Source organism: Marmota flaviventris, chromosome 10, assembly GCF_047511675.1.
Source record: "Marmota flaviventris isolate mMarFla1 chromosome 10, mMarFla1.hap1, whole genome shotgun sequence".
In the NCBI taxonomy this organism is placed as follows: Eukaryota; Metazoa; Chordata; class Mammalia; order Rodentia; family Sciuridae; genus Marmota; species Marmota flaviventris.
The window spans coordinates 4,869,353-4,893,158 of NC_092507.1; the positions used below are offsets into that span (position 1 = coordinate 4,869,353).

The following is a 23,806-nucleotide window of genomic DNA, read 5'->3' on the forward strand; positions in this document are numbered from 1 at the left end:
TTTTGAGCATCAAGTGCTGCTCAAAGGCGCTTACTGTGTGAGGTGCTGCCTGCATAGCATTAGGGGGTGCAGCTGGGAAGGAAGGCCAGTGAACTTTGTGGCAGTCCTGGAGCTATTTTTGTGACTACTGGAGTGTCTTCACCTGGTGATGCGGTGCCGGCCTGGCTGGGTAACGTTGGGGGCTTATTTCTTCAGTGTCTGCCCAGTGGGAGAATGGAGGGACCACTCACAGTGCACTGCAGCTCTGCCCAAACAAAGCCGCCTGCATGGGGGAGGCAGCTGGAGAGAGCCTTCCACCCTGGGCCTGCCATGGCCGCTCTGCTTCACTGTGCTCTGAAATGAGCAGTAGGCACCAGGAGCTGTGGAGTAGCTACAAGATCTCAGGCTTGCAGGAGACGCAGCCGGTTGGTGGCTGTTGAGACGCAGAGTTAGTCCAGGCTGTTTCTGCCTGACAGAGGTTTCTCGGTCCCCTCTGAATGGAGGTCTGACGTCACTCTGAATAAGCTAGAGAGTTCACCTGGGCTGCATGAAGGGGACCGTCACACTGCTTTGAATTGAGCTCTAGCTGAGGAGTGAGTTTTCAGTGTTCAGCTGGCTTTCGGCGAAGAAGGCTTCTCCTGTGAGGTTTTCGGATTCCTGGTGTTTTCCACTAGTGGCCGTGTAGGGGCACCCCCTCCTCCACAAAAAAGTCTTAACTGGGCTTCTCCAGAAAGCTTCACCATGACTGATTTTAGGACTGTCAGCAAGAGTCTCTACAAAAGAGTTCAATGTAGATAAATTCCCTATTTTCATATTGCCCAGTTTTACTTGGCCATTGGCCGGGAAGAAATCACCATTCCAGGTGCTGGACAGCCCCTCACTAGGCTTTCACAAATGTATCTAGTATAGTAATTTGTAGAAATGTGTAAATAAGCCTCTGGCCTTGAGCAGGGGCTTCACAGAGATGACTATATTTCTAAGATAAGAGAAGTTACCAACTGGGCTCCCTGGTAAGGAAAGAAAGGGGAGAAGCCGCTCTCCCCTTCTCAGGTGTTGTCCTTGAAGGGTTAACTTGCCCAGAACAGTGAAAGAAAAAGCTGCTTTTATGTGAACTTCTGCAGACTCTGAACTTCTGAGCCCCTCCTCTTACATGCTGGGTATAAAATTCTGAAACTACCTGAACCCATGAATTTGGGGTTCAGGGGATTGATTGATTACAGCAGAAGCTGTGCCCTCTGAACCTGGCTGCAGCCAAATAAAACTGTTTCCTGCTGTCTTCGGTGCCTGGCCTTGTCTGTCCCTACAACAGTCACAGGGTGAAAATGGTCACAGGCAGATGATCACAGGAAAAATTTATTCCAAGTTGTTAACATGCTGTTTGCCTGTATTTAACATTGTGTGTGAAATTGGAACAAAGATGTTATTTTGACTTTAAAAGAGGATTTTGCTTTCAGTATTGTTCCTGGAGAAATAAGGATTCTTGAAAACAGTACCTTGTTTGTGTGGCTTGTGATATAAAATTGATTTGCTGTTAAGTCAGTGCTGGGAATTGCCTACAGAAAGGGTATTTCCTATGTGTTTACCTAGCTGAGCCTCCTGGAAAGAGAGTGCCTTTGTCCCCTAGGTGGGACAAAGTGCCTGTGCCCCTTCCCTCTTAAAAACTCTTCATTCCTGTTGTCATGTGAAGGTTATACTGGGTCCTAGAGACACACAGATGAGCTACCCTCTCAGGCCTCACTTACCTCAGGTGATGGTTTAGAGTCTGAGCCCCTGAGGGCAAAGCAAGGGAGGGCTGCAAGAGGCTCCTGCAAGGGGTGGCCCTGCCCTTCCTTCTCATTCACATGCAGTGGTCACTTTGCCCCCTGGTCTTGGTGTCTGTGGCCTGGATGGTGAGGAAACTGACCCAGGTGGCTCCTTCCTTCACTCAGAGGGCAGGTCTTGAAAGTCGCTGTGCCAGTAGCAGTTTGAGAAGCTGTCATCACAGCTCTTCAGTTGCTGAAGATGATGGTGGCTAGCCCGCTGAGCCTGGGAGGTAGTGTGCTCTGAGCACGTGTGCCCGTAACCCACGCAGTTCTCAAGCAATTCTCTGCTGGCCCTTTCCAGAGCGGAGGAAGCTGAGGCACCAGAAGTTTTGTTTGAGTTGTGCAGTTATCATAAGGCAGAGCCAGGGTTCTGGGCAGCTGTGCCCTGTTTAGTTCGTGCCCACTTCTCCAACCCTGTGCTCTCCCTGTCATTGTGGTCAGCCACCAGACACCCTGGTCCTCTAGTGACGTACCTCAGGGCCTTTGCATTTGTCCCACTTCTGGTCCACTCCAGTGTTACTTTCCTGACTGACTGAAGTTCTGCCCCCACCTGTTGCTCTTTATCGCATCTTCCTGCTTCCCTGCTTTTCCCAGTCTGCCTATCAGAGCAGGAGGTGGCCGCCTCGGTCTGTTCACTGACAAGGTGGATGTGTGCTTGTGTGTGCATGAGCACATGGGCGAAGATGTGTGAAGGTGCAGGTGCGTGTGTTCTGGTCTTGGCTCATGGCATGGAACCTCAGCTCATCTCTTGAGTTGTAGTCCTATCTCCAACAGTGACGGCTTCGTTTTTCTCAAGTGGAGGTGAAGTACTTGTGTGTGTTTGACAGAAATACGTGTTAAAAGAAACATGTAAGAATCTTAGGTAGTGAATCTCTCTAATGTAGCGTAAAAGCTATAGCCTGGCTCGGGAAACGTTTTTTTAGTTTGTTGTAAAAACTCATTGCTTGGACAAGGCAGATAGTACTGTTTTCTGGTATCGATAGCTCCTCCTCTCCTGCACCACCACTTCTCCACTAGTGCTCGTTAAATGATAGTCACTTGGCGTGTTCACCCCAGGGCAGGCTCCCAAATCTCTTCAAGGTAGTTGTTGGGAATTTGACAGAGATGGAGTGACAGGAAACCAAAAGCAGGATCTTTGACACAAAGGGATTTTTTGTGCTTTTGGCTGAGAACTTCAGCCTGCCATAGATGTCAGTCTTCGGTTGGGGTCATCTCTGTACTGGGGACCTGGCCTGAACAGTGATCCCTGATTGGAAGAGTTACTGATGGCCTTTTGGATGCCAGTCCTGCAAGCTGGCACAGACCATGGGTCAAGTGCTTTTCTTCCAGAACACAACCTCACTCCTCCTCCTGTCCTGTCCTAGATAACCAGTTCAGGATGTCCATCCTGGAGCGACTGGAGCAGATGGAAAGGAGGATGGCGGAGATGACGGGCTCCCAGCAGCACAAACAGGCCAGCGGAGGAGGCAGCAGTGGAGGTGGCAACGGGAGCGGGACTGCAGGGAGTCCAGCTCAGGTAGGAACCTGTGCTGTCCGTCTCCCACTCGGTTAGTGTCTTGTTGACATGGGAGCCAATCCCGGGCCCCTCCCCTGCACAGATGGCATTCTGGTACTGAACTCCTGAGTGTTATGAAGGTAGCCTTAGAGCTGAGGGGCTTCTCACTTGCTTCCTCCCTAATCTTCAGATTGTTTTTACTGGTCTCAGAATTCACTGCTGGCCTCTGGCAGCAGGATTAAGGGCATCAGTTCAGAAGGAGGCTGGTTGGTGACTCTGATCTGCTTGGGCTCAGAATCAGTCTCTGTCTTAAAGATGAGCCTAAAAGATAATTCAGTAATTCATAAGCCTCAAGAAGACCATATGGAAAGGGCCCAGGACATTCTCTGGAATCATCATTCAGCGTGCAGTAACATTGTACGTGAGAGTGTCTTTCACGTCATCTTTTCTGCAGTTGCATGGGGAACGTACCAAGTGCAGGGAGATTACCAAATATTGGTTTGGTTCTCTTGGTCTTGAAGCTTTGTATATGAGTCACTTAGGAACTTAAGTTCTGGGACGTCTCCTAGGCAGAAACTTTCCCAAGAGACCTCATGACGAAGTTAAAAGCCCTGGTAGTGTTTCTTCCCTTCACTATTCAGTTGCTGCCTGAAGACCTCAAATAACCCCCCTTCTTGCTCTTCAAGATGAATGAGGATTTCTTTTGCAGAATTCTCACTTTTAAGTGAATATTTTCCACTCCTTATGAATATCAAGTATTTGTGATATTTTTAATAACAGATGAAAGAAAAGCATAGTATTCCATACCCAAAACTCTTCTCTTAAATTTTCTTCTAATTTCTCCTCTGTCTTCACAAAAAGTGGAAAGAAGAGTCTTGGCACATTGTAAACTCTTGTGAAGGCCAAGATAGCTCCTTTTTCCCTGAATTACTAAGTGTTATAAAGAAAGCAATTGTTGTTTAAGGTACTTCATGGCTGAAATGAGAATTTCCCATAGAACCTTTTCCTTTCACCCACACAGGATGCATAAAGGGGATGGCATATCGTATTTTAAAGCCCATGCATTCAGCTGCTGGCCTGTAACCTGACCTCATGTTAACTGCCGTTGAATACTGTCATCAGCTTGCATTGGTATCAATGATATTTTTGCCGTCTATGATAGAGACAGAGCTGTTTTTGTTTAATTTAAGAAAATCCTTGCTCTTCCTTCATTGGCTGGTGATTCGGCATTTTGGGTGTGAGAGAGTAGTGTATGCAGAGCCGCTCTGCCTGGCCTTCTTCAGCATGGTCAAGTGACAGTGTTGGGATTGCCCAGGGTACTCCTTCGGGACGTCTTCACAGCTCTGACGAGGATGACATTGCATGCAGCATTTGCCTTTTTATTTTTGGAGGCATTTTTTTGCACATTTAAAAATAAAGAGCAATGTTGAACAACAGTATCTCTGTACTAATTGGATTCTATGGAGTTCATTGCCAGAAAAAAATACTTTAAAAATAACACAAGAGTTGCAAATGAGGCTGAAAGTGCCATTTATTTGGGAGAGTGTTAAACATAAAACCACTGCCACAGGGACTCAGATGAGCTGTTGAGGTTACTGACGTTGGTTTTGTTTTTCTTCCTTTACAACTGATTCCTGGGAAGAAGGCCACGTGGTTCACTTCAGTGCATTTCTCCTCCTTGTGTGCCTTTATTGTTTCTAACAACACTTAAACTCCAGGACCTCTCATGCTTTTCCACAATGCTCTTTTATTTTATTTTTCTTATTAGTTGCTCAAAACATTACAATGATCTTGACATATCATACATTTGATTCAAGTGGGGTATGAATTTTTTTTCCATGTTACAGATTGCAGTATCACATTGGTTTTACAGCCACATTTATACATACAGCCATATTAGTGTCTATTGTATTCTGCTACCCTTCCTATTCCCCCTCCCCTCCCTTCCCCTCCCATCACCTCTCTCTGCCCACTCTATGACACTTTTCTCTCTCTCTCTCTTTTTTTCTTCCTCACACCATCTTATATGTAATTTTGCATAACAATGGGGGTCTCCTTCCATCTTCAGTGCGATTCCCCTTCTCTCTCCCATTCTCATGCATCTCTCATCTTTATTTAATGGTTATCTTCTTCTCATGCTCTTCCTCCCTGCTCTGTTTTGAGTCGCCCCCCTTATATCAAAGAAGACATTCGGCACTTGCTCCTTAGGGATTGGCTAGCTTCACTCAGCATAATCTGCTCTGATGCCATCCATTTCCCTGCAAATGCCATGATTTTGTTATTTTTTAGTGCTGAGTAATATTCCACTGTGTATAAATTCCACATTTTTTTATCCATTCATCTATTGAAGGGCATCTGGGTTGGTTCCACAGTCTAGCTATTGTGAATTGTTCTGCTATGAACATTGATGTAGCTGTGTCCCAGGATGCTCTTTTAAAAAGTAGAAATTGTTATCAGATATTTTTAAGTGTTTATTTAGGGGAAAACACCCACATCTAGGTAACTTGACTTTCAGAAGAAGTCAGGGAGGAACTATAGGGAAGCTAGAGCCTTTTTCTTTTCTTTTTTTTTTTTTTTAGCAGCATACATTTTCCCCAAGATGGTCAGCATGGAGTTCAGAGTTGGAGTCCTGGCTGTGGTAGATGCTGGTTTTACCAGTGATGGAACTTAACCTAGTGCTCTGACTTTGGAGGCGTGCTGCCCATTCTGTTCTCTATCCCATCCTGTTCTATTTGTCTGTTTTCCGTTTCTAGTTACTAATCACAAAGCATTTGCTTCTCCTGTGTCAAAATTTGGATATGGTAAAGTGGCTGTGGTCCTCCATTTGTAATGTGTACTTGTCTATGACAGTGTACTTCTGGGACGGGGACCTTGGGGAGCTGCTTCGAGAGTCGTGTGGTTGTTGTGTGTGAGAAGATGATGAGCCGGGCCTGCTGGGCCAAGTCCAAGCATCTGATCCATTCCAAGACTTTCCGTGGAATGACCCTCTTGCACCTGGCTGCTGCCCAAGGCTATGCCACCCTGATCCAGACCCTCATCAAGTGGCGGTAAGGTTGGGGTGCAAATGACAAGTCATCTTCACCTACCAGCACACAGCTGCTAGAGGGATTCCACCAATGGGGAGACAGCAGTGCCACTCAGCTTTCTAGGCTGGGAGCAAAAGGCTTTCTTGGAGGACAGTTTCCGAGACACGTTATGAATTGTGCCCAAGAATTCCCTGGTGAGGTACTAACTAAATGCTGTATTTTATATTTCCTGTGGGCTCCTAGCCAGATGGAGAATCCAAGCTGCCTCGGAAATCCCACTCTATTTTTTCACATTAGGGAGATTAGATGCCTAGTTTAGTTTCATCTTGTGGGGTTTCATAATACTCTAATATTCCTTTTAACATGGATTAATCGTGTAATAACTTCTGGTGCCATCCCTTCCAGCACGAAGCATGCAGATAGCATTGATTTGGAACTGGAAGTCGACCCCTTGAATGTGGACCATTTCTCCTGTACTCCTCTGGTAAGGAATAGGTTTATTTATCCCCCTAACCATTTTCTCAGACCGGTGTAGGGACTCTTTTGGGATCTGAGAACAACGCGTAAAAGATGAGTTGTTATGTTACAGTTTTCTTAGGGTGAATTTAACTGTTTACTGAACTGTGAGTGCCCAGTGTCATCCCTTGGTGATACAGAGCATTTATCCGAGGTCTTTGTGATGGTAACATTGAATGGCCCTACCAAGGTTGCCAGCAAGGACCAGTTTGTGGGTTGGCAGCCATAGCAAGAATACAGTAGAGCTTCAAACTCTTACTGAGAATGCTTTCTCTGCCCTTCTGTCTTAGATGTGGGCATGTGCCCTAGGGCACTTGGAAGCTGCTGTCGTGCTGTACAAGTGGGACCGTCGGGCCATCTCCATTCCAGACTCTCTGGGAAGACTGCCTTTGGGTATTGCTAGATCAAGAGGTCACGTGAAACTAGCAGAGTGTCTGGAGCACCTGCAGAGGGACGAGCAGGCGCAGCTGGGACAGACCCCCAGGATCCATTGTCCTCCAAGTGAAGAGCCAAGTACAGACAGCTGGATGGCCCAGTGGCACAGTGAGGCCATGAGCTCTCCAGAAATATCCAAAGGAGTCACTGTTATTGCAAGTACCAACCCAGGTAAAGCTTTAGAGTTTTTGTGTCTCAGAGTTTGACAGCTCTTCCATTTGCTTTCATGCCACTGCCCTCAGAAAAGTTTATAGGATATTCACATATTTTAAGGGTTATTTTTTTTAATGTTTTTGGTATTCCTTTAAAAATGCTTAGTGACCCCCCCCCATATGGAAAATAACAGAAATTCTGTGTTCATGCAAAAGTACACCTTTTTGAAGGAGAACTATCTGAGTACTGTGTGTGCTGCTGGGGAATATTTAAGCCTTAGGGATGTGTCTTGAGCTCCAGCTTTGCACTTTGTCTCTCAGGCATAGAGAAAGTGTTAATTCTTGAGGATTCCTACTTTTATCGCCTGTCCTGACTGTCCTTTCTACTGTACTTTTCAGAGCTGAGAAGACCTCGGTCTGAACCCTCTAATTACTACAGCAGTGAGAGCCACAAAGATTATCCGGCTCCCAAAAAGCATAAATTGAACCCTGAGTACTTCCAGGCAAGGCAGGAGAAGCTGCTTTCCACTGCACTGAGTCTGGAACAGCCAAATATCAGGAAGCAGAGCCCTAGTTCTAAGCAGTCTGTCCCCGAGACAATCAGCCCCAGTGAAGGAGTGAGGGACTACAGCCGGGAACTCTCCCCTCCCACTCCAGAGACTGCAGCATTCCAAGCCTCTGGATCTCAGCCTGTAGTAAAGTGGAGTTCCAAAGATCTTTACATTGGTGTGTCTACAGTACAGGTGACTGGAAATCCGAAGGGGACCAGTGTAGGAAAGGACACGGCACCTTCACAGGTGCGTCCACGGGAACCAATGAGTGTCCTGATGATGGCTAACAGAGAGGTGGTGAATACAGAGATGGGGTCCTACCGTGATAGTGCAGAAAACGAGGAATGCTCACAGCCCATGGATGACATTCAGGTGAGCTCTGCTCAGGTAAGCTGCAGAGGCCACAACCTAGAGTCACTGTGGTCTTTAGGTTCATTTCCAAGGGTTATATAATTTTCTCCCTGGTGGAGAGGTAGAAGTCTGGTCTTAGCTGGGTGTGGTAGCACATGCCTGTAATCCCAGCAGTGCTCCAGAGGCTGAGGCAGGAAGGTCACAAGTTCAAGGGCAGCCTCAACAAATTAGTGAGGCCCTAAGAAATTTAGCAAGACTCTGTCTCAAATGAAAAATTAAAAAAGGGCCGGGGATGTGGCTCAGTGGTTAAGCACCCCTGGGTTCAATCTCTGGTACCAAAAAAAAAAAGAAGAAGAAGAAGTCTGGCTTTATGCATGAGAGCTTTGAAGTATCTTCTTTCCTGGGGCTTTTGTTTTCCTTCAGTGAAACCAGGCACTGTGCAGAGGGCCTGAACATCAGGGCCCAGGTCTCAGCAAAGCCTTTCCTCTTGGCACCAGCTCCTCGGAATTCACTGTGACCCTACAGTGTGTTGCCTGCTTCCTCCTTGCATCCAGGATGATGGGCTTCACTGTTTTAAGGCCGTAAAAATAGCTAGCTGGGAAGCCTGCACATACAATTTCTATTATCAAAGTGACTTTGATCGACATAGCCATCATCTAGCTATTATAAAGGGCATATAGGGCATGAGGCACTCATGAAATGCAGTAAAACATCTCTAAAGCTGATAATGGACTACCCTTATAATGTGGAGAACACAGAATCCTCTTAAGGCATTAAACTCATTACAGATTAAAAGAATATGTACTGAAGTAAACTTGACAGTAGGCTATTAGCAAATTCCATTAACTAAAGTATGTAAGGGCAGGGCTGGGAAAGAATGTAGTTCAGTGGTAGAGCACTTGCCCAGGTTGTGCAAGACCCTGGGTTCAATGCCTGGTACTACTAAATAAATAAACAAAATTACAGAGGAGGTTGAAAGGAAACAGGAGCACATATGATAGAATTCCTCTCTTTCCAACTTCCCATTGATCCAACCCAAAACAAATACAAAAGGAGAAAACAGCCTGCTAGGAATTCAGCAGGGAACCCGTGCCTGTGGAAGTGGTGGAGCCGGAGGGCCATGTAGAAGCTCCTCTGTCCTGGCCAGCATACCTAGCAGAGGTCTGAGTGCTGAGCCGTTCCCAATGACTGTCCTCTGCCAGTCAGCACAGGAGGAGAAGCAGGCCTGCTTACCCGACTCCTGATCTTGGTGGACAGAAGGCCCACTACTAATCTCTAACCCTGCAGTCTTGGGGAAGCTGCCAAATTAAATAATGTTTTAGACAAAGAGCTGGCAAACTGCTTCTGTAAGGGCCAGATAATGAATAATTGTGGGCTTCGTGGACCATAGCAACTTTGTCATAACTATTTAATCTGCTGTATCGCAGGAGCACCCATATAAAGTAGTAAATGAGTGTGTATGGCCACATTCCAGGAAAACTTTATTTACACAGGTAGCTGGCTGGATTCAGCCTGGTATAGTTTGCCAAATCCTGTTTTAGACAGTTCCTGTCGGAAGCTATTCCAGATGTCAATACTAGGCTATCCAGAGCTGTGTTTATAGATATAAATGTAGCAGTTTGAAAATTGATGGCTCGGAGGAGGGAGACTGAGTCGAGCATGCAGTGCCATCCAGCAGAGCTTTCTGCCCTGTGAAATGTGCCGTAGGCGCCACACTCTGGCAGCCCCTGGCCATGGGAGGCACTGAGCCCTTGAAGTAAGGCGGTGAAATTCAGTAGCTGGACTTCTCATTCTGCTTAAGTTTAATTCAAGTTGAAATAGCTGTTGGATGGCACAGCTTTCTAGCGGCTAGCCTTCACGGAAACAGAGTTGATGCAGAAAATAGAAAATAACCTTTAAAAAACTTCTTCAGATTTTCACCAAGTCTTGAGAGAATACTGTTGTGCTAAATGAAGAGCACACATCTGTGAAGAAATCAGCAATCTAAAGAAGTATATTGCCAAATGCAAAAATAACAATTAAAAATAATAAAACAATTTCAGAAACAGCACGACAAGAGTTCTGGAGGGATGATCAATCAAATCAGTGGCATCAGTATGTCCGTACTTGTTGATTGTGTGGTTGCATGTAGAGGGCATTTCTAGGAAGGGATTCTTTTCGTGGGAGAGGAATAATTTTTAAACAATCTAGAACTAATTCCAAGTTATTTTAACAGACCTAGGGAGGTGGGGAAATAAAGAGAAAGTTCATTAAGGCAGCCCAATGTTCAGGGAGTGCTGTAGACTTCCTCCCACTGGTGACACGGATAGATAAGCATAGACTGACATACGCTTGTTAAAAATGTTAAGCTAATAGGGACTGTGAAAAATAGGCTACTGGACATCTAAGTTATTAAAGAGAAAAAGAATGGCTCATTTAGGGAAAGTTTAAGGGTGGTAACACAGGAAAAACCAGCAATAAGAAATAATAAACATTAAAGAATATTGTGAGAATGTTTCAAATGTGATTCATCCACACTTGGGTAAATGATGATTCCATTAAAAGGCAGATTCTTGCTTTTGGTTAAAAAGAAAAGCATATGCTGCTTGTAAGAGACCAACTAAAATGAAAAGAAGCAGAAAGAATGGAAATGAAGTGAATGTGATTCATCTCACAGATGAATGAGTATAAAAAGAAAAGGGAGCAGCTGGGGAGGGAGCTGAGTGGTAGAGCGCGTGCTTAGCATATGTGAGGCCCTGGGCTCCATCCCCAGCATGAAGAGGGAAAAAAAGATAAAGGTACAATGCAAGGCAAGTAGTGTACTTATGTACAACTTTTCCAGAGTATCCTGACCGTTATGAACCATTGTGTTCTTAGCAATATAACCTCTAAGTACCACAGCAAGAACTAGTACATACGGGGCTGGGGCTGGGGCTGGGGCTGGGGCTGAGCAGCAGCACACTTGCCTGGCATGTGTGAGGCACTGGGTCTGATTCTCAGCACCACATATAAATAAATAAAAGTTTATCAACAACTAAAAAATATATTTAAAAACATTTTTTAAAAAATAACTAGTAAATACAAAAAAAGTGGAACTGTGGTCATGGTGTGTGACCCTGATGCACCCCCTCATAGCTTGTCAGATCATGTGGGTGTGAAAAGGATATGAAACCTTTGAATAGCACAATTAGGAAGCTCGGTTATTTTATACATATGATAGAATTTTATAGATGTGTAATTGATACACATAGTAAAAATTTAATTGTTTTTTTCAAATATTGAAGAAATTTTATTAAAATTTCTCATATTCTGGGACACAAAGAGAATTTGAATAAAAACTCAAAGCTGGGCTGGGGCTGTGGCTCAGTGGTAGAGTGCTCACCTAGCATATGGGAGGTACTGGGTTCAATCCTCAGCACCACATACAAATAAATCAATAAATAAAGGTATTTAAAAAATACCTCAAAGCTGCGCGTTTAAAGAGTAACTTCTCTGACCGCAATGCAAGAAATTTACAGTGCCGTTGTTTAGCTCTAGTTGCTAAGAGTGTTATTTGTTTTAAAGTTGTTTAAATTTCATTGCCTTTTGGAGCCATCACAGTAAAAAAATCAGCTAGTTGGTGTCTCAGAGTCTTTGCTCACTGTCATATTAAGGTGCTATACCGCGGTACATAAGCACCATGTGGAGAGGGATGTGGGGTGAATGTACTAATAACCTTCAGGCTTCAGAAATTGCCTTTTACTATTGATAAAAATTTGAGTATGTGGGCTGGGCTTGTAGCTCAGTGGCAGAGCACTTGCCTAGCATGTGTGAGGCACTGTGTTAGATCCTTGGCACTGCATAAAAAAATAAATGAATAAATTTAAAAAATAAATAAATAAAACTGTCGCAGTGGCTCATGCCTGTCTCCCAGCTACTTGGAGGCAAGAGATCAGTGGCTTGAGGCCATGAGTTCAAGGTCAGCCTGGGCAACCTTGGAAGGCCCATTCTCATCCAAAACAAAACAAGAAAACAGAAATAAGAGTCTGAGCACTTTCACAGACAAGGAGTAGAGGCAGGACTTCCTGTTATTTGAGTCACAAACCAAGAGGGCCAATCTAGAAGAAGAAAAATGGGAATTTTTTTTTTCCTTTTTATGTCTATTACACAAAGTAATTCTTGTTCTTTGAAAAAATTTGGAAAATCATTTAAAGTCAGCATCTCTAACAGCTCTGGAAAGGAGGGCTGTGCAGCCGTCCCTGTACTCCCTTCCTGCAGCACTTCCTCAGCTCCCCTCTGCAGTTAGTGTCTGCTCTACTTGACCCTGAGCAACCACTGATCTGGCTGCATCTCCAGAATTTGGCTTCTTCTAGAAGTTTCTCCTGGATAGAATCGTTCAATATGTAGTCCTCTGTGCCTGGTTCTTGCCACTAAGCACCATGTCCTTGAGGTGCACTGGTGTTGCAAGACAAGCATTTTGTCCCTGTGTAGAGCTCCTTCCAGAACATTTTCAGGTGATTTAATACCCTGAACTGCTGTATTCCAATCACCACTTTTGAGAGATATGTCAGGAAATTTTTAAAAAGGAGGCTATAGTTCTGATCCTGATTCAAAAAAAAAAAACTTCATCCAGATGAGCTTTGAGGATTCTTTAGTATGTCTATTAAAATTAATATGTTTTGGGTACAAGTACTAGCAACCTAACTACATTGGTTTAATTTTAAAAAAGCCTTTTTTCGCATGACCAAAGGTCCAGCCTGGCATGCATGAGGCCCTGGGTTAGATTCCCAACATTGAAAAAAAAAAAAAGATCTGGAAGCCCAGTTGCTCAGTGTTGTTGGTCTTGAGGGACCCACAGGTTTTTTTGTCTTTTATTTTCCCACATACCTGTTCCTATGACTGTTGTGTTTCTCACAACTAAAACACTCAGGGTCCCTCCAGGTGAACTGGGCTGCACACACGAAATAATCACACAAGAGACAGAGATACCTTTTCCTTTGGATCCTGTGATGGCTCCTCTGACCTTAGGGGTCCACAGAAGGAGAGAGCGAGCCTTGCTGAACCCTTTTATTGGGGAGAAGCCATTCAGATGAAGCAAGGGGTCAGGTTTCTGGAGGTTGAGTATAGCTTGTCTACTCTCAGCAGGTTGACTGACAGCTAGGAAGGCCATGCCCAAAGGCAGAGCAAGAGAAGGGGACACACAAAGGGAGTTTCCTTGGAACATTCTATCCCAATCGGGGTAAAGGAGTAGGATTATAAAAGAATAGGTGAGTGTAGCTCAACCTCAGGGGTATGCCTACTCAGAAGACTGGCCTTGCTATCTGAGTGGGGGGAAAGACCAAGTCACAAGTCATGGCACTACCATATAAGACTACAGTGGTCGTTCAGATCCCCGTGGTATATCAAGACTGGAAGGCGTGGTAACTCAATGTGTTCCCCACATATGACTTTCCTTTTCATGCCTGATGCTTTAATGGGTGTAGCCATGCAGGTTGGTCGTCTGTATTCAAGGCAGGAGGAAGGGAGGACAGGGCAGACATCTGCATGGTCTCACCACAGGAAGGTGAGAGATGAGACTATGTTGGCAGCTGGTCATCTAGAGTTTGGCACCTTGCTGTGCTCTACATGATCAGGCCTCCCCAGGCAAGGCAGGGGGGAGTCGAATGCTGCTTAGGCAACCACTAGTGTGACCACCCAGTTGAGAGTGGAGAGTAGCCCTGAGCCAGACATTCTCCAAGATGTACCCAAAGGTTTTTGGCCAAACTGTGATTTGGAGATAACAGGTCTCAAGACCTCAGTGTATTGGAATAAAATTGTGGAATAAGCCTAAAATGCTATATAACTGCATTAAGGTGGAAATCTGTCCTCCTGCCCTTTTTAGTCTGCTTTCCAAATAGGGGGTGGAGGGAGACCTGGATACTTTTCAAGGTTCCTTTCTAACCTGAGTGTTCTGTGCACTTCTAATTACAGGTGAACATGATGACCTTGGCAGAACACATCATTGAGGCCACTCCTGACCGGATCAAGCAGGAGAACTTTGTGCCTATGGAATCCTCAGCATTGGAAAGAACAGATCCTACCACCATTAGCAGTACGATGAGCTGGCTGGCCAGTTACCTGGCTGATGCTGATCGTCTGCCAAGTGCTGCCCAGATCAGGTCAGGAATGTTCTGGGGTCACTGCCCAGCATGAACTGGATTTTGCTGGAGGCAGGGAAGGCTAAGTGATAGGTTGAATGCTGTGGTGTAGCATGAGACTGTACCAGGCGGGAGAAGGGGTCAGGATGTGTTCCACTGCCACTCTCGAGGTCCGACTCTGTCCTCACTGCTTCCATTTATTCCTCCCCAGACCAGAGTATACTTGGTGGGGCTAGTATTCACCATAGTACTAAAGTCATTTTCAGGTGCTGAATATGTCCGGCAACTCACCTGAGAGGAGGGGGGCCTATCTCAAGTGGCCCACAGTGGCTCCAGTGGAAGTCGTCTTGTCTCATTGATTCACAGCTGCCCAATTATGCCAGTCACTCTTCAGCTGCCTCTCTTTTCCTCCTCTTGTTTCAGAAGTGCATATAATGAGCCTCTGACCCCTTCTTCTAATACCAGCTTGAGCCCTGAAGGCTCTCCCGTCAGTGAAATGGCTTTTGAGAAACCTACCCTTCCCTCAGCGGCAGACTGGTCAGAATTCCTGAGTGCGTCCACCAGTGAGAAGGTAGAGAATGAATTTGCTCAGCTCACCCTGTCTGATCATGAACAGAGAGAACTCTATGAAGCTGCCAGGCTCGTCCAGACAGCTTTCCGGAAATACAAGGTAAAATAGAAGGTTCTTGATGTTGTCTTGTTCTTAAGATCAGGGAGTAGGGATGAGACTCAGCTACTTATTCTGAGATACCTCCCAGTTCCTTTATCTCTGGGCTTATAGCATTTTTATAGAAAGTTATTAATTACATCACATTAGATTATTAATGATTTTCAGGAGCTTTAGTGAAATAGAACCAGTAGTGGACAGCTGTCACCAACTCCACTTATTGTTGATATTTTGTTTAATACAAAGCGAGTTGATACCTTCATTACAAAGAATTTATGACCTAAAGCAGGGATTTTTCATCCAGAGGCCTGGGGGCTGACTTGAGGCAGCCCATGAATTCCTAAAATTACATGGTGAGGCTTCTGTATATGTGGTTTTGGTGGTGAGAGGATCCACAGCCTTCTGCAGATTCTTAAAGGATCTTGGATGCTCCCACCCCCACAAAGGTGTTAAAAGCCATTAATCATTGAACTAAAAGTGTCCAGGCTTATCTTGGGAAGATTGTTGAGATCTGGTAAGAAAATAGTACAATATCTAATGTGTTATGTACTTTAAACTGAATAACTTTTAGGCCTCCTAATGTCCAGGTATCATGGTTTACTCTATAAATTTACTTTTGTTTATTTATATTTATAATCAATGATCAGTGTATTGTTTTGGTAAACTGGGAGTCTCCGGTCTGAGAGAGTGCATTACATGATTGCATAGTTTTTAGAAAGTCTACAGTTCTTACCATTAGGCCATTAATGATTTCCCCCTCATATTACTTTAAGGGTCGACCCTTGCGGGAACAGCAGGAAGTGGCCGCTGCTGTCATTCAGCGTTGTTACAGAAAGTACAAACAGGTAAACCTCAGTCTGTGTCACAGAAGGAGGAGGCCCTCCCTGCAGCCCCTGCCTCTGAGGACCTGGTGTGCAGTTTGGATAGTGAGCACCACATAGAAGTGATTTGCATTGCCTTGATTAAAAACCAGAGGACCAGGAAACGAAACAAAGCCATCTGCAGTTCAGCTTGTGCCACAAAATAACTTGTGTGCAGAATCTGGGCCTTCAGTCGTTATCAGCTCCCTGAGATAAATACAAGGAATTACTTGTGTTTGAAGTGAGGACCGATGTTCCAGTAATTTCATAGACTGTAATAATTGAGGAACTCTGGAGAGTTTGACATGGCTCTTGGAGGAGGTCAGTGCTGGCCATTCCTTGGACATTGAATTATATAGGTCGTATAGTCTTCTGCCCTTTTCCATTCAGCTGCTGCTTATCCATTTTAAAATGAAGAATTGTAAAAATCTTTGAGAATCCTAAGAAGCTCGGAGCATCTCAGGCCAATTTCACCTTTAGTTGGCAAGTGCAGGAAGGACAGAGCAGGACCTTTCTATGCAGGGTTACCATTTCCAAACAGCCTGTGGGGTTGTGACTACTGCCAGATAAGAAAGGTGCCTGTTGTTCCTGGAGCACCTGTGTGTGCGGGGGCCTCAGGCCCACCATCTCATTCACCCTTGCAGTTACTCAAAGTTTCGTTTCCATCTTAGAATCTGAGGCTCAGATAAATTCAGTAAGTATTAGACTTTCTAATCCTCAAACTGCTTAGATTCTAGAACCTTTTATTAGGCTGTGCTTCAGGTAGGTTTTGCATTTTAATTTGAGGACTGATAAATGCAAAGGTGTGTGATGATCTCAGTGATTTGGGGTCACGCTCTCTTGTTCTCACAAGGGGCTTTGATTTCTGAGACAGGTTGCCATTAGCTCCTGTTTCTTTAGGACTAAACCCTAGCAACAGGGCAGGGAAGGACCATCTCCAGCTCAGAGCCAGCTGAGTTCACGATCCCAGAAAATGAAGGTTTATTGTGCAAACGCTGACACCACGTCCCTGTAGCTGTGCATCCCTGAAGGTCTGTGGCAGGAGCCACGCCTGGCATCTGCTGTGAGCACCCGCGGCACACTGATGGAGGCTTCTAGTCTGTGTTAATAGCAGGCGTTCACTCCAGATTATGAGTTGTTTTTTTAAAAAACAAATTCCTTCCCAAAGAAATGTTGTCAACAGTGAGGACAGCGGAAGGCAGGCCCTATTTTTAGAAATAGTGAGAGCTGTCAGACAGATTTTGGAAGGTGGAAGGCATTAACGTAGCCAGGATGCCTTTTTTGTTTTTCTTTTTTTCTTTTTGGTTGGGAGTTTTATTGGTTCTGATTTTAATTTCATTATATTCAGCAATCTAACATTAATCTTGTATTTTCTGTTTCTCCCCCAAGCTGACATGGATAGCCTTGAAGGTAATGATACACCCAAGTCCTCTCACAAACCATTCCACAAGAGTCACAAGCTTCACACCCATCATCAGCCACCAGAGGGGCCATTAGGATGGCACAGTCCTGCACAAACATAACCCCCTTGCAGGCCACCTAGCCATAGCACGCCTATCCTCTGGGACCTTGTGGTTATTCAGTTAGGATGGGTTTTGGCATTAATCATGACTGGACATTTTCTTGGCAAGTGTCAGTCCATCTGAGCCAACTACCATGAGCCCAGTGGCCACTGAGTAAATGTCCTCTTCCCACAGTGGGCTTCACAGGCCTAGTAGGGTCTGAGGGTGCCGTGTGTACAGGCCAAGGTGAGCTGACCGCAGGCTCAGAGGGTGCAGCATTCTTGTCTTAGACTTTTGGACCAGTGGAAGTAAATATAAAGATCAGATGAGACTGATGATTTTTGCAGAAGGGTCCTATTTCTCAAGAATTCCTTCCCTCATCCCACCTCATATATCCAGGGGTGTAGTTAGACATGTGCAGGGATTTTCTAAGGAATAGTTTTCATTAAAATGGTAAGTTGCCTTCTTGTAAGCAAAAGGCTTTGTGTGCCCTTTTGTCCCCTGACTCATTTTCTATTCCATTACAAATTTGGACAAAGTATTTTTAAACCATGGTTGAGCCCTGTACTTTAGTGCCTAGACAGTGTTAGCAGTGAACACACACACCCTGTGCCTTCATCCACCACTGATGTGGCCCTGCAGCAGGCTGGGTGGAGGGGTGCTGGCCTTGACTCAAGCAGTTCCCAACTCTGATGACCATCCAGGTGTCATTACTTCACCACCGTTGATCTGATGAGTGTTAATCTTTTACAGGGTAAAATGGCTTAAAGGTGTCAGCGTTTCATGATAAGCCTTGTATTTGGGACCTTGTAACTCCATCAGAAATTCATCATACAGACAGTAGTTAGAAATCAGTCAGATGCTGACTGCTAGGTGGACGTGCGTATAGTGGGAAGCATGAAAAGGGGTGAAAAAGGTTTCCAGAGCTGGCACTGTGGCACACACCTGTAGTGCCAGTGGCTCAGGAGGCTGAGGCAGGAGGATCACCAATTCAAAGCCAGCTTTAGCAACTTAGCAAGGCCCTAAGCATCAAAAAGGGCTGGGGATCTGGCTCAGTGGTTAAGCACCCCCTGGGTTCAATCCCCAGCACCAAAAAAAAAAAAAAAAAGTTTCCAAATCAGATAATTAATACTAATCTTAAACACGCAAAATTTTATTTTCAGTATGCTCTTAGGCTTATAAATACTCTGCTCATTGCTATTAATCTTTTTCAAGAAGTGTAAAATATTTTAATATTTTAGGGAAAAAGCACATTGCAGAACAATAAATTATTTGCAAGCAACTCTCAAAGTAGTACTTTACATTTGGAAAGGCACGTGAAAAGAGTCTTCACCTGCCTTTTTCATGATTAAACACCATGCTGAGAATAGGATAAGAGAGGGAGGAAGGGGCCTCTGTCTTCCCTTCCCCAGAGCTCCGTTGTTACTGTCCTGCTCATTCTTGTTTCCCCTGCAGTATGCACTTTATAAAAAGATGACTCAGGCGGCCATCCTTATCCAGAGCAAATTCCGAAGTTACTACGAACAAAAAAAGTTTCAGCAGAGCCGGCGCGCTGCTGTGCTGATCCAGAAGTATTACCGGAGTTATAAGAAGTGTGGCAAGAGACGGCAAGCTCGCCGGACCGCAGTCATCGTTCAGCAGAAGCTCAGGTGGGCTGGAAAGGCTGCACGAAGCTGTGCAGGAAGGGGAACCCCCAAATGCTTCCAAAGAACTGCCCCATGCTAACACCAGGCTCAGCGTGAAGCAAGGTGTCCAAGGTTTCCTTCTTTTCAGAACCTGGGTGTGGAGACCTTGCAAGCAGTACTTGTGCTATGTCTCCTTCTGTCCATTGAGAACCTTCTCTCCACCCCAACCCTTATCAGCCAATTTCAACTTTTATCAAAATTTGCAGGACCAAAGTTTGGGCTCCAAGAGACATCAACAGTCATCACTCTGTATAGTAGTCTAAACTGAAGAGTCACTGCACAGAAGACATTGGAAACGTAGATAGGATTGAGCTGTTAAAATAGCACCTCCGGCAGAGCAAATCATGTAAAGACAATAGGGAATAACTCCAAGTTCAGCAAGTCAGCCTCTGAACAGAGTCTCTAATGACAGAATGCCCTTTCCAATGAAATGGCTGTAAAGGAACTTGTAGGGATATCTTGTTTTCAGTCTTCTGTGCTCTGAAAGCTTAAGAGGACAAAGGGGGGCTTTTGCCTTCTTCCTTCCTCTTCTGGCCACGCCTAGACTGCACTGTGTGAGCAGCCTATGTGTATGCTGCTGGATTCACTACATGAACTATTTAGTGAAAAGTCCCTGGTCACCACTCACCAGTTTTAATTTTGTGCATATTAAGCTTTATGGAACTCTTCTTGTGACAATTTAATATTCTGACTTTTTCAGGAGCAGTTTGCTAACCAAAAAGCAGGACCAAGCTGCTCGAAAAATAATGAGGTTTCTACGTCGTTGTCGCCACAGGTACATTAAGTTATCCTGCGTTTTACTCATCAAGAATAATTAAACAGCCCTGACCTTCTTAACCATTCACTAACTTCTGCACAAAGCCAAACCCCAGCAAACACCAGGGTAAACATCCCAAATTATGATAAAGTAATAGAGCTTGTCAACTTGGCACCCATTGAACTCGGAAAGCCATGTATGTTAAACGGCAGGTTCGTACCAGGGTTTTCTGTTTGATTTGGGTATGAGTATAATTTATTCAGACTAGCTTTCAGTTTCTCTATTATTCTTATGTCACTTTGCATCATGGTCTCAACTCTGCATCCTTACAACATGTATCAAAACAGAAAATGAAACAAGTTTCTTATGAAGGAAAAAGAAAACCTTCCAGGTTTTCTGGTGTAGAATTTCTACCAAAGAGCTGGTGCCCTCTGCTGGAGGGAGGAAAGCTAATGGGCTCTAGGTTGTCAGTGGCAGATGGCTTGTGATGAAGAGCAGGAGGAAACCACTGGGGTGAAGCTGTGCAGGAAGAGGCAGACATCTGAGGTCCCAGCTGCATTTTTAGTTAGCAGGAAGTGCACTGAAAGCCTGTGCTGTCCCTGGGACTGTACCTCCTCAGGGAGCTCAGCTGGAGAAGCGGCTGTTCCCCAGAGTTGAGCCTTCTTTGTGAAGACTAGGTTCTCAATTAGGCTTCTGGGGGCTAATGAGCAGTGCTGTGTTTGCCCTGCTGAGAATAGTATTCCAGGCTGGGATCTGGGGGCTACCAGACATGCAGACGTCCAGTAGCCTTCCTTGTGGTTGGGTGGTTTCTTTGTACATCAGGAGCTGTGTAGCTGGTGGTTGCAGATTTAAAGCAGGCTCCGTGGTGCCTGAAGCCCAAGTATTCATGTTCAATTTGATTTTTAAGAGGTTCCACTGTAGTTTTTTCTTACTCGTAAGACCATCTGGTTGCTAATTTGCAAAAGTTTGCCTTAGAGACTTAATAGGGTCTAACTGGTTACTTGTACTTTCACCTAAATCAACAAAAGAATGCATATATGTGGCTGTAGAAAGAAATTGCACAGCAACTAGGTTAACAATAATAACTTTCAGAAGAGCTTTATTGGGGCACATGGGGTTTTGTAGCTCCAGTGTGGTAGAAGCAGCTTGGGTCCTCACCCCATGGGCCTCGGCAGCTCATTTGCTCTCTGCCATGCTGCAGGTAGGGTCTTTTTAACCAGGAGAGCTAACAAATGAGATACCAACATGAACACTCTAAGATAGGAACTTGTGTTAGGAAACACACATCAAACTATGGAGATGGCGATAACATAACAAAATCAGTTTGCAGGGATTGGGATTGTGGCTCAGTGGTAGAGTGCCTGCCTCACACTTGTGAGGCACTGGGTTCGATCCTCAGCACCACATAAAAATAAAAAAATAAAGATATTGGGTCAATCTACAACTAAATAAATTTTTTTTGAAAATCAGTTTGCAGGGGCTGGAGTTTTGGCTCAGCGGGAAAGTATTCACCTAGCATGCGTGAGGCCCTGGGTTCAACCCTCAGCACCACATAAAAATTAAACAATTTTTTTTTAAAAAAGGTAAAAAAAAATCAGTTTTCAGGCCCTAATGAAGTGGTCTCTTTGTTATCCATTCATGCCTTTTACTTGGCATCAGAGTGCTATCCCAGATGGAAAGCTGATTATCTGCATTTGGTGAATATATCAAGGATTCCAGGCCCTTTTCCTTACACTCAAAAGTGTGTTCACAGCCTTCTGCCTGCAAAATGAAAAACCAGGAGACTCTGCCCAGTACAGAGAGCGGTAAACTGTGACCCCAGTGGGCAGAATCACACAGGCACCTTCTTTCAGGAGGCTGCAGTTCAGGGTTTCCAGGAGATTTTGTTTTTAAGAAATCACCTTAACATTGCTCTTGAGGCCACTCCAGACAAACCAGAATATTTGCAGGTTGAATTGTATACAGCTTTTCCCCTCTTCTTATTTTATTCTCAAACCTTGAATATTAAGTATAGGGAATGTAATATGAACAAAATTATGTAAGTTATTTTCTTCTGACCTGTGTTTATAGTGGGTGAGTTGAGAGAGTAAGATGTCCAACCAGTACATACATTCATAAGATTTCCTCCCAAGACAGGCTGAACAAAGAAGCCTTTCCACTCTTGGCTCTTAGAGTTCTCTTTCTGTGAACTGATGGAGGAGAATTTCCTGAAGATTTTTAACAGTCATAAGAAAGCCAACAAGTTTCATTATGAAGAGTGCATCAGATTATGGGCCTTGAGTGTGTGTGATGGGATGAAGTAGTCACCCTGATTGGCTGTTTTCTTGACTGTTTTCATAGTTCAGATGTTAGAAAAATACAGGCAAATGCTAACATCCTTATATAGTCAGTATATGTGCAGTATTTTAATACTGATTGTACAAGATCAGTATTTAATTCCCTTTCCTATAAATTCAGTTAATTCATTCAATGAAGAAGCTTGAAGAAGTCCTGAATATCTATCTCAGAGGTTTATTAAACTCACATTTTTCCTAGGAATATACAATCCTGTTTCCATTCGCATTTATTTAATACTACTTTTAAGAGCTACTGTCATGTTTATTGTCTCTTGGAATCATTAAAGTCTATATTAAATAAAAAACCTCATATGGTGCCCCTTGAAAAGGTAGGTAGATAGTGGTCTTTGGAATCAGCAAGGGTCCCATTTCTAAGTAATGTGACCCCAGTGTGTTTTAAGACTTAAAGGATAAATTGAATTTTCTACCTGCTCATTTCACACATCCTACCATCCTGCTCCTTTTCTTTCTTCCCCCAAAAGAAACCACTTTATACTCATTTTGGTTGAATTAAAGCTATTTTTAAGATTTCTGTTGTGACCCTCTTAATGCTAATAGCTCTTTGGTGTTGTTTTACTGTCTAAAGCCCCCTGGTGGACCATAGGCTGTACAAAAGGGTGAGTTTAGCTGCCTGCTAGCCAGTTTATCTTTATCTTCCATTTTCAATATTGTGCTTTTTGCTTGCTTGCATGGGGCTGCAGCCTAGGTATGCCAGTAAGTTTCACATCCATTATTGAATGAAATGAAATAAAATAAACTAACCCTAATTACTAACACTGCTATTTTATACAGCAGAACAGTCACAGGCAGTAACTGTACAGATGCATGAGTAAATAGGAGGGAGGGACCTTCTGAGGCCACCGCAGGGCATGCTAGGCTGGGTGGAAGGAGCCTCTGCAGACACACGTGGCTGGCTACAAGTGGAAGTCTAAGCAAAGCTGTCTTTTAAGAAAACAGTAAGCAAGAGGGGTTTTGTGTTAAAATAATTCGCTATACTAAATCTTCTCAACTAATGCTTTGTCGACATATATAAAGCAAGAAGGCTCACTCGGCAGTACTAGGCTTTTTTTTTTTTTTCCCAAGCCAGTCTGTTTCTTGTTCAGAATCACTGCTTCCCTGTGACCCTACTCCTATAGTTCCATTCTGTAATTTCTTTCCCCTTGCTATGCCATGAGGTAAGTCAGTGTGTAAAACTGCCCTTTTAGAGCTAGCCTCAGACATTCATTTAAATAGTGAGCAAACCAGACCCCAGCATGTAAGGGTAAAGCTGAATAAAAAACATGTAGGAAAGGGTCCTAAGTCGTTGTCTTCCATTTTGCAGTTGGGACTGATTTTTCCAAAGGAATTGATATTTTTGATAAGTTATCATGAATAGGTATTCAGTAGACACTATTGGCCTGGGATTTTAGAGTACGTTTCTCATTTATAAGTGTGGCAGTATTCTCTGCCAGATGCAGCCATAACACATCTTGGTTATAATAAAAGGTTTAGTGTCAGAAAATTGTTTTCTAAAAGCTAGGAAAGGAATTCACCAGTACTGGACTTGAATTTAGGTGAATTTGATCACTTTTTTTCTTATGTAGTCTTAAGATGAGGT

The 23,806-nt window shown here is 44.2% G+C and overlaps 1 protein-coding gene across 1 annotated transcript in view; it reads left to right on the plus strand.

The window, feature by feature from the left end:
* Positions 1–23,806, plus strand: part of Camta1 (calmodulin binding transcription activator 1) — a 764,822-nt gene that overhangs the window by 729,780 nt on the left and 11,236 nt on the right. The window contains exons 12-22 of the mRNA XM_027947479.3: positions 3,146–3,297; positions 6,127–6,323; positions 6,708–6,786; positions 7,109–7,424; positions 8,144–8,328; positions 14,236–14,423; positions 14,826–15,072; positions 15,843–15,914; positions 17,319–17,339; positions 18,887–19,080; positions 19,817–19,891. Of these exons, the coding sequence (XP_027803280.2) occupies positions 3,146–3,297; positions 6,127–6,323; positions 6,708–6,786; positions 7,109–7,424; positions 8,144–8,328; positions 14,236–14,423; positions 14,826–15,072; positions 15,843–15,914; positions 17,319–17,339; positions 18,887–19,080; positions 19,817–19,891 (1,726 nt within the window). The remainder of the gene's footprint in view (positions 1–3,145; positions 3,298–6,126; positions 6,324–6,707; positions 6,787–7,108; positions 7,425–8,143; positions 8,329–14,235; positions 14,424–14,825; positions 15,073–15,842; positions 15,915–17,318; positions 17,340–18,886; positions 19,081–19,816; positions 19,892–23,806) is intronic.